Source organism: Sinocyclocheilus grahami, unplaced genomic scaffold, assembly GCF_001515645.1.
Source record: "Sinocyclocheilus grahami isolate Dianchi unplaced genomic scaffold, SAMN03320097.WGS_v1.1 scaffold51.1, whole genome shotgun sequence".
NCBI lineage: Eukaryota > Metazoa > Chordata > Actinopteri > Cypriniformes > Cyprinidae > Sinocyclocheilus > Sinocyclocheilus grahami.
The window spans coordinates 1477325-1487403 of record NW_015505230.1 but is presented as its reverse complement, the minus strand read 5'-3'; the positions used below and the strand labels follow the sequence as shown (position 1 = coordinate 1487403).

Sequence of the window (10079 nt, the reverse complement as noted above, 5' to 3'; positions counted from 1 at the left end):
ATGCAGACGGTCAGAACGGTGGATGTGGTTGACTGCTCCTTTCTCTTCTGCTTTTCCAAGCACAACAAGGCAGCGGTCCAGATTAAGGAGGACATGAAGTGGATGGTGCAGCTGCCCATGAACAAACTCTCTCCGGCCACCGCCACAGGGGGGAAGAAGATCTTCGGTGTGTCCCTGCTGGAGTTGAGAGATCTGGGACTTGTCAAGGACGGGGTTCCTGTGGTTGTCCGGAGTATGGTGGAGTATCTGGAAAAGCATGGTAAGTGTTGCTTTCAGCTCAAGTGTTAGACCTGATCATGGTTGGTGTGAAGAAATCTGATCTGGGGACAATGATAAAGAATTAAAAGTAACCCGAGTATTTCATTGGTGAACCATTATAATGCTTTAAGCAACTAATAGCATGTCATGTCCTGGCCTACTGCGTTTTCACAAAGAAGAAATCATCAGGTGTCTGATACAGGCCTAAGAGTTACTGGGCAATTTATGATTGTTTTCAGAGATGCGGCAAGTGCTATAATAACAAAGAGCAGAATACTTCGTTTTGCCCTCTTGAACTTGAATATAATATAATATAATATAATATTATATATTTTTTTCTCTTAAACTTTATACACACACACACACACTGTGTTTACAACAAGTTAAAAACACTGTAATACTGTTTTCTTTTATGATTTATTTTATATTATATTATTTTCTGTTTTTATTTTAACATGACATGGGTTGTTTACCAACTATAGACATACATTTTTTAATCATCAAAATGTATATTACATTAAAGGATAAGTTAAATTTATACTACATTTATGAATCTATAATTTATATATCTGCATTTTAGGTGCTGTGACTAGTCAATAAAAAAAAACTTTATTTTATCATTTTAATCACCTTGCCTTTATTTTAATTTTTTACCTTTATTCACAGTCAACCTGTGGTATGACATGCATTTTTAAAGGTACAAATATTATACTGTTTTTGTAGGCATGCTATCTGAGTTGATCTGAAGTCATACAAAATGCATGTATAAGAATAAAAAAAAAAATAGAAAAATGTTTTTATCTTTTTTTTTTATTCTTATACATGCATTTTCTATACACAAAATTCAAACTTTTTCTAAAGCAATTACATTTTCTTTTTCAAGTATACTGTGGACACAGTTAGCACACTCTGACCATGTTGGCTGAAGTAAATGAACTGGCAAGGAATCTGTTTTTTTTTTACCTGCCAATAGTACATGTTGTCTAAGAACATAAAGTCACAGCTTTTACTGCTTTAGTGAACGGCTCCAAGCCTTTAGCCAACAAGGTCTAAGCTGTGACTATTACAATTAAGGTAACTGGGTACTGGATCAAGGTCAACTAAATAAAAATGAAGAAACATGTGCATTCAAGTAGCAGCATGACTGCTAATTGTATTTGTGCAAAACATTAAAAGTAAAATCAAATGGGTAAGTGACTGGACATTATAATGACAGACTGAATATAAATATTTTCTCACTTCCTATTAACAAAAAAACATAACTTGTGTTAGAATTTTATCCATTAAATCAACTTTCATTAATAAAGACTAGAATTTACTAAACATATGGTTTATTATCATATTTGTTCCATACTGTACTCTGATAAATCTGAAACCCAGAAGCTGCAGTTGTACTTGTTTTTCTCTGGATGGTGCAATAACCCTTCAGAGAAGAAAAGCACTGCACTGGGCCTTTGACATGTCAGCACTAGCATTTTACATGAACTTGACTTTTCTGTAGATTTTATGACATTGATCAAATATCTTCCCATATTTATAAAGATTACATAGTTCTGCAATCGAGCTAAGAGTGGCATAAGTTAGTTTATTACCTGTTGAAACCCCTAAAATGTTGTTAGTTTTAACTACAAAATGACTTACAGAGCTTTGTCTCTCTCATGGTGTCACAATCTGTCAGGTCTTCTTCTGGAGGGTCTGTTCAGAGTAAACGGCAGCGTTCGGACCGTGGATAACTTGCGGCAGAGGTATGATGGTGGAGAAGAGGTTGATCTACATCAGGATGCAGACACCTTTGCTGTAGCCAGTTTACTGAAGCAGTTCTTGAGGGATCTACCTGAAGCTCTCATCCATCCCTCTATCCACAATCCTCTCATTCAGCTGTACCAGGGTGAGTCAGCTTCTAGATTTCATTCATGGTGGTGTGGAGTAGTGCTTAAACATCTGAACTGGCAACTGAAAGACTGTACTTTTCATGGACATGGGAGGAAAAATCTTATTCAAATTCTAAATCTAATTATAATTGGGAAGTAACCATTTTGAACTATTTGCAAATAATATTTAACAATATGCACACATGCACTTTTATTTGTATGCCTAATATGTGGAAAACGTTTCTTGTCTAGTCACATTCAGTTAGGAATTACATGAGCCAGGGCGATACCATATTTTCAGTTCAAAACAGCCATATCTGAGAAAAAGTTGAGTATTAGTTAACATTTCTGTCGTAAAAAAAGTTGTCAAATATTTAACGTTTCGCTAATTCCATTTTACCTGGAACATTTATGAACAGTAAACCTCGCCTACTTTGATTTGATTGGCCAGCCTAAATGAAAATGTAACTTAAAAAATTATAAAAAATAAAATAAAAATGTGTTACTTTTTTTCTCCGAAGATGTGTTTCCATCTTCAAATGTTTGCGTGTGAACTGAGCCAAGAGCCCTTAAAGGGACATGGTGATAAAAAAAAGAGCTGAAATGAGAGAGAGAAAAAAAAATGTCATTGCTCAATGCTCTCAAAACGTTTTTAGGGGGAACACAATATATATATATATAATATAACAATATTTATTTACATTAACATTATAACGTGTTTAATTCATAATAGCAAAGTAGGTCAGTGCCAGTCAAACCTGTTAAGCTATTGATCAGCTGAAATTATTTGTGTGAAGGTTATGGTTCTATCTTAAGCTCATGAGTCATAGTCAGGATAATGACTGAGCAGAGCAGCCTTCTGTAGTAGAGTTTAGTGTAGACTAGTCTATATCACACAGTCAGTGCCTTAAATCATGCTCTGTGTTTTCACACTGGCTGAAGAGCTCTAGGCGGTAGTTTGGCTTCTGAATGGTGTAAAAGATTAGATAGAGCTTTAATAAATGGCATTATTTACTGGCTCACGTCTATTGGGTCCATTAAAATTAGAACAATATTGAATTTGCAGCTGTATCATACTTCACTGACCTCTGCAATGTGCAGAGAGGAGACTTTGCTTGATTAATGTGGTCTTGGTGTCAGAGATCAGCGGTGCACCAATAAACACCGCAGTTTCATATCAAGGCTTCCCAAAAAAGAATTCCTGAAGGAAGTAATGGTGCCCTATTCCTTGAGCTGTTTCTGGACAGAATTGTTCGCTGCAGTTTTCAGTTGGTGTCCCAGTCTCCCTCTCTTTGTGGCATGTGCGAGACACTATATCCTGCTCAGATGGTGCATCTCGGATGCCAGAAAACAAGGATTAAACCAGATATATTTGTATTGGGAAGGTTTTGTGTTCATGCAGATACTGTAGAGTTGCACAGTAATTTAAGATGAACTCTTGGATTTGATTTCAAACTGAGAACTGTGATTCAATTGTCAATCAATCAATTGTGATTAGTATTAATTTATTAAAATATGAATATTTTAAAATTTTTGTTGTTATTGAAATTGAAAAAAAAGAGTTTTTGAATATTTAATATGAATATTTTAATCAATTTAGATTGTGTTGATCAAATGTGTGTGTATATATATATATATATCACCACTTCGATACTTCCTTGTTGCCACTTCGTGTTTTCCGAGTTTTTCCCAGTAACTGTTACTGTTTTGTAGCCGTTTCAATGTGACAACTAGCTAAAATAGAAAATATATTACAAAAACTTAAAAATGACAAATATTAGGAAAATATTTATTATTTTTAATAATGTAAATTGATTAATAATTATTATGTTTTTTAAATTAATTATTTCTAATTTAATTTGTATTACTGCAAAGTATTTATTATAGTTTAGCAAATGATGTAGTTAGTTTGACATACAGTAACTGTTTTATGTGACAACAGGCCAAAATAGAAAATATATAACAATAACAATATTATTAATTAAAATGTATTATTATTATTATTACTGTAAATATTAATGATTGATCATATTTTTAAAAAAATATTTAATTATACAATTCATATGTATTGGAATTTGTGTCACATATTTTCAGTTTCTTTGACAGTTTCTTCTTTGTTCAGAAGATTCTAACTTTACTGCTTTACTGGACACATTTCTTTTGTATTTTAATTATATTCATATCTTCCTATTTGACATATTAAGTCATTCATTGTATTTCTATGTTGTTCTTTCTGTCAGAATCCAGTGAGGGTGACTTCTGTAAGGACCTGCGTGAGCTCCTACTCCAGCTGCCAGATATCCACTACAGTCTCCTGCATTACTTATGTCACTTCCTGTCCCAGGTGGAACAGGAACAGGCTCATAACCGCATGACCGCCACCAACCTGGCCACAGTGTTCGGGCCCAACATCTTCCAGTAAGTCACAGTCACACAATTCAACGCAAGCAAGCCAATGAAATGTTTATCTCTTCCATCAATTATATCAACTGATCCATAATCTGATACCCATCATATCATCTTTAACTTTACATCTAAGTTCACTTTTGCTGCAGTGTATTTATTTTTTTAAGTTAATTGCAGAAAGCTCTAAATGTTTTTCCTTGAGTTGCGCTTGTATCTGCAAGCTGTCTGAATTATGTTTCATCTGCTCATTGCCAGAAACGGCATGTTATGTGTTCTGGGTGTCATGTTCTCAGTCTTGCTTCTCATTGGCTGTATTGCAGAGTGATCGGTACTCATGTCTCCAAGACACACTCAGCATAGTTAGTAGAGCATAGTTTCAGTGCCTGCGCAGTGATGAATTATTCTGTTTGTTCAGGGTGTACTGTAACTTCTTATGCAATTTTTATGACTTCATATTAATTGAGACATTATATAAAATATTAATTTGTCTTATCACAGGCCTATTTAAATATAAAAAAAGCATGATATTTTCCAGCAATACTTTAGGGATCAATTCTCACTTTTAACTACACTCTTAAAAATAAAGGTGCTTCAAAAGGTTCTTCAAGCGATGCCATAGAAGAACCATTTTTGGTTCCACAAAGAACCATTCTGTCAAAGGTTCTTTAAAGAACCATCTCTTTCTTACCTTTTTGTAACCTTCTTTCACCATAAAGAAGCTTTTGTGAAACAGAAAGGTTCTTCAGATGTTAAAGGTTCTTTATGGAACCATTTAGACAAAAAGGTTCTTCTATGGCATCGTGAAGCACCTTTAATTTTAAGAGTGTAGTTGCTTATTAGCATGCTTATTACTAGTATGTTGGCTGTTTATTAGTACTTATATAGCACATATTTAATGCCTTATTCTGTGTGATCATATTTTAGAGCCCTTAATCCTACCCAATACCTAAACTTTACAACTACCGTACTAACTGTTAATAAGCAGCAAGTTAGGAGTGAATTGAGATAGAAGTTATAGTTAAAAATTAGTTAATAGTGAGAATTAATGCGTGACCTATTTTTCTTATGTTGCAAAAAAATATATAATCCATATAATTTTGTCTAGTAATTTCACTTTTTTCCTTTTTTCGTTTTTTTTTTTAAAACAACAAGTCATAATTGTGGCATAAGTCAAAGTCAAAATTATGACCAAAAAACGTTGACTAGTGTCATATTTGTGACTTTTTGTCACAAATTTGCCATTTTTATCTTTTAATTATGACTTACAGTTGTATGTCATAATTTGGACTTTTTATCTTATAATTCTGACATTTTTATCTCATTAACTTCAGCATTTTGTGTCATAATTATGATTTACCAAAGCATGATTTTCTTTTTCATTGATAGAATCCTATAAATTTTAACCTAAAATCTTGATGGTTTAAATTGTCATTGTAATATTAAAATAATGTTTTGAAATACTTGTTTTGTGCACGTTTTGGCGGTCTTATGTCTAGCTATCCAGGCTTTGGACTCCAATAGAGGGGGCCAAAGTCCAGATGGAATTCTTTACTCGATGTCAGACTCAGCGCTTACACAAATATCACTAACATACTTTCTGTGCTCATAAATCACTTGGTTGTTATTTTCAGGCACAGAAGTAATCCGGCTGATTATTCACAAGTGAATAGCTCTGAGAAAAAACAGCCCAAGATTATTAGAGATCCCATCTACCCACAATGCAAAGCATACAGCTGTACTAACTATATATCCAGATTTAAGCCAACACCCTTCAATATTTTCAGTGTAGTTTAGGAGGCTGGACATAAAGTAATGTGATTTCACAAAAATACAAGTTATTTGATTTTTACATCAACGCATTTTAAATATTGTTTTATTTGTTCCTTCTTATAGTGACTTGTAAGCAAGTTGCCAACTGTTGCAAGATGAACACAACCCCTAATAATATATCAGCTCTCAGTTTCAGGGAATCCCTGTGACCATAACATGTGCATTTGACACCTCAGCGTCTGTGCATACAAGATGTGTGTTACCTCAGCTCAGTGAGGTGGAAGTGACAAAACCGTTGCCTGTTTTAAGCACATACCTCTCTTCTTCTCTGTACAGCATGTTCTCTTTGTCGGGAATAATTAAACCACAAATACAGCTGTCAGACGAGCACTCGGTGACCCCATGCAGTAGCAGCATTTACTGTACATTTTATGACTCTCTATTGTGGGATAGTATCTCAGTGCGGCCTCAGAGAATATATATATATATTTTTTTTTTACCTTTTTGCCTAGGTGACAGCAAACTGAATTTGACTCTAAAATGTTACCTTGATCCCATAATGCCAATTTTTATTTTCACAATTTAATGAAAAATCTATCAGATTTTATTTAGTTGTTTTATTCTTGATTTAGTTTTGTTGTTTATTGCATTTTCATTTTGTAAAATATTTATTTTGAATCATTCATATTGCTTGATTAATTTAATTTAATTTATTCATAAATATTCATTTTTATTGCATTATATTGCTCGATTGATTGTGATCAGTGTTGGGGAAAGTTACTTTTAAAAGTAATGCATTCCAATATTGCGTTACTCCCTAAAAAAGTAACTAATTACGTTACTTAGTTTCTTTTTATGGAAAGTAATGCGTTGCGTTAGTTTTGCATTACTTTTTAAATCTGGGCTGGGCTTATTTGTTTGTTTTTAATATAAAAAGTTCTTCTTTTAAAAATGTAAAAGCCCTTTCACAACAAAAATGAAATGAATGAGGAAATGTAAATTCACGTCTGCACAGTAGAGGGCGCAGCTCAAACAAATTGCATGAAGAATATGACGCAGAGAAGAAAGTTCACTATTCAGCAATAACAAAATTTAAACACAAATGTGTCATTTTTGCTTAGTATGGTTAAATTGGATCATCGAAGGTCAGCAGCAAAGACATTGGTTAATAAAATGGGATTAAATACATAAATGATATTTGTCTTATTTAACATATTTAATTATTGCAGGTTTGTATAATATTGTGCATATGTTTGCATTTGACTGTTTTTATTCATTTTGAGGAGTACTGAATCTGTTCATATTTAGTGTAGAACTTACAGTAAGCATCACATTCACACAGTGCACACAACGGCTCTGCACGTACTCCCGATTTCTCTCAATATGGCAACACAAGAGCTGTCAGTCAATACATGAGTGGAAAAAAGTAACTGGAGTTACTTGTTTCAAAAAGTAACTCAGATATTTCCTACTAAATTGAAAAGTAATGTGTTACTTTACTAGTTACTTAAAAAAAGTAATCTGATTACGTAACTTGCGTTATTGTAATGCGTTACCCCCAACACTGATTGTGATATATCATTGCTTATGATTTATTACTGAAAAGGGCTAAAAAAAGGGGGAAATGTTGTTCCTGGTTTTATCATTTAATGTGGCAACACTTGACCTTTGATTTTACAGCATGTGTGTGTGTGTGTGTGTGTTCTGTAGTGTGTCATCTGGTTTTGACGGTATACGGGAGCAGAATATCTGTAACAACATTATGGCCAAGTTGATCCAGAACCGCAGCACCATATTTAAGCCTGTGGTGGAGAGAAGACAGATCGAAGAAAAGCCTTCAAACCTAATCATGGTCAAAGTGAGTGTGAGTGACAAAACATATTAACTCCCATTGAACTGCCACTTCACTTGCCTTCGGTTGGCAGCCATCTAATATGCCATAGACAAAATAATTTAAGAATAATAAATATAATTGTTCAGTGCAACAGAATAGTCGTTGAAATGGAGGCATTTCATTTTAGTACACGCAAACAAACTAAAATTGGGGTCTAAACCAGTGTTGTTTTAGTATCCTTACTTTACTATCTTAGTATTTATTAAGATTTTGAATTGTTTTTCAAATTAAGAATAATAATTATAATTGTTCGGTGCAAGGGAACAGAATACTGTTAGAAAAGGACCAATATAATATTAGTAAATGCAAACACACTAAAATTGGGGTCCAAGCCAGTGTTAGTATCATTACGGCACTATATTAGTGTTCTTATATTTTCTCTTTGCCTTTTACATTTAGTTGTTTTATTAATTTAGTTGTGTTTTAGTCGGGTTTTTTTTGTCTTTTTTTTAATTAATTTTAATTTCCGTTTTAGTATTAGTAATAGTACTTCACCTAAACAAAAGTTAGAAATGTTGCATTCGCAACTAACTAAAATAAAAATGTTAAGTAAGGTGTTTTTTCTATTCAATTTTATTTCTGGTAACATTTCATTCATTTCAATTACTGTAAATATTTTTAGAATTTTTAGTTTTAGTTAAGACTAACAACACTGGTCCAAAAAGTCATGGTGCCCTATTTTAACGATCTAAGCGCATGGTCTAAAGCGCACGGTGCAATTGCTCTTAAGGCGTGTCCAAATCCACTTTTGCTAGTTTAAGGACGGGAAAAATGGTCGACGCGCCCGGTGCATGGTCTAAAAGGGTTGTCCCTATTCTCTTAATGAATGTTTTGGGGTGTAACGTGCCATAAGATCAAAGCTGCATATTTGTAATAAACAAATCCATCATTAAAACTTTTTTAACTTCAAAATGTCACTTCTGGCCAAAATATGAGTCCATAATCCATAAGGCTTACTCCAATAAAAAAAACCCTCCATCCTCTGTTGTCCTCTCACATGAAAATCCACCAGCATATTTTTTTAAAGGGGTCATATGATTTCAAGTGTTTCTTTCCCTTTGGAGTGTTACAAGCTGTTCGTGAATAGATAAGATCCCTAAAACTAAAGTATCAAACCCAAAGAGATATTCTATTTAAAGGTTAAGACTCGTCCACTCCCTCCTAAAACGCCTCGTTCTAACACGCCCCCACATGTCTACGTCACGATGTGGGAAGATTTGCATAACACCGCCCAAATGTTTACGCAAAGAAAGAAGGCGTAACTTTATTGTTGCTGCCACCGCCGCCGCCATGTTGTGAAGACACTGTGTGTTTCGTTGCGAAAGCGAAAATAGTTTGTTTGGCCTTCCAAAAGAGGACACAACTAGAAATCAGTGAAGTTGTATTTACAACACTGTTTCAGAACAGTTCAACCCAAATATTCAGATGTGTGCAGCAGATTTTATGGAGGACTGTTTCCTGATCCTTGTAGAGTAGACTACAATGCCGGCTGTTCTGACTCACAGACTGTAAGTATGTTTTCATATTTAAAAAATTTGCCACTGATGATTCAAACGTGAGTTTTGAGCAGTGTAGAGTAGCGCTTGTTGTTTGTCATTTCTCCGATCACAAATGCAGACATGGTTTTATGTTTACGCGGCGCAATGCAACGCAATGCGTAAAAAGACAGTATAAGTCATTATAATCAGTAGTTATGTCCCCACTGGATGGAACAAATGCCTTGTTTATAATGGGTTTTACTGTTTTTGTCTCGTCACGCCGGGACATGGCATCACAGTATGGTAGGGGCTTAACATTTCCGTCACACGCTTGAGGTATTCGGCCAATCACAACGCACTGGATAGCTGGCCAATCAGAGCACACCTCTCTTTTCAGACCGA

General features: G+C 34.2%; 1 protein-coding gene across 1 annotated transcript in view; it reads left to right on the top strand.

Moving 5' to 3' along the window:
- LOC107583225 (protein FAM13A-like) overlaps positions 1-10079 on the top strand; it is a 43998-nt gene continuing 33919 nt past the window's right edge. Inside the window, 4 exon segments of the mRNA XM_016269374.1 lie at positions 1-259; positions 1937-2146; positions 4370-4547; positions 8016-8167. Coding sequence (XP_016124860.1) covers positions 1-259; positions 1937-2146; positions 4370-4547; positions 8016-8167 — 799 coding nt within the window.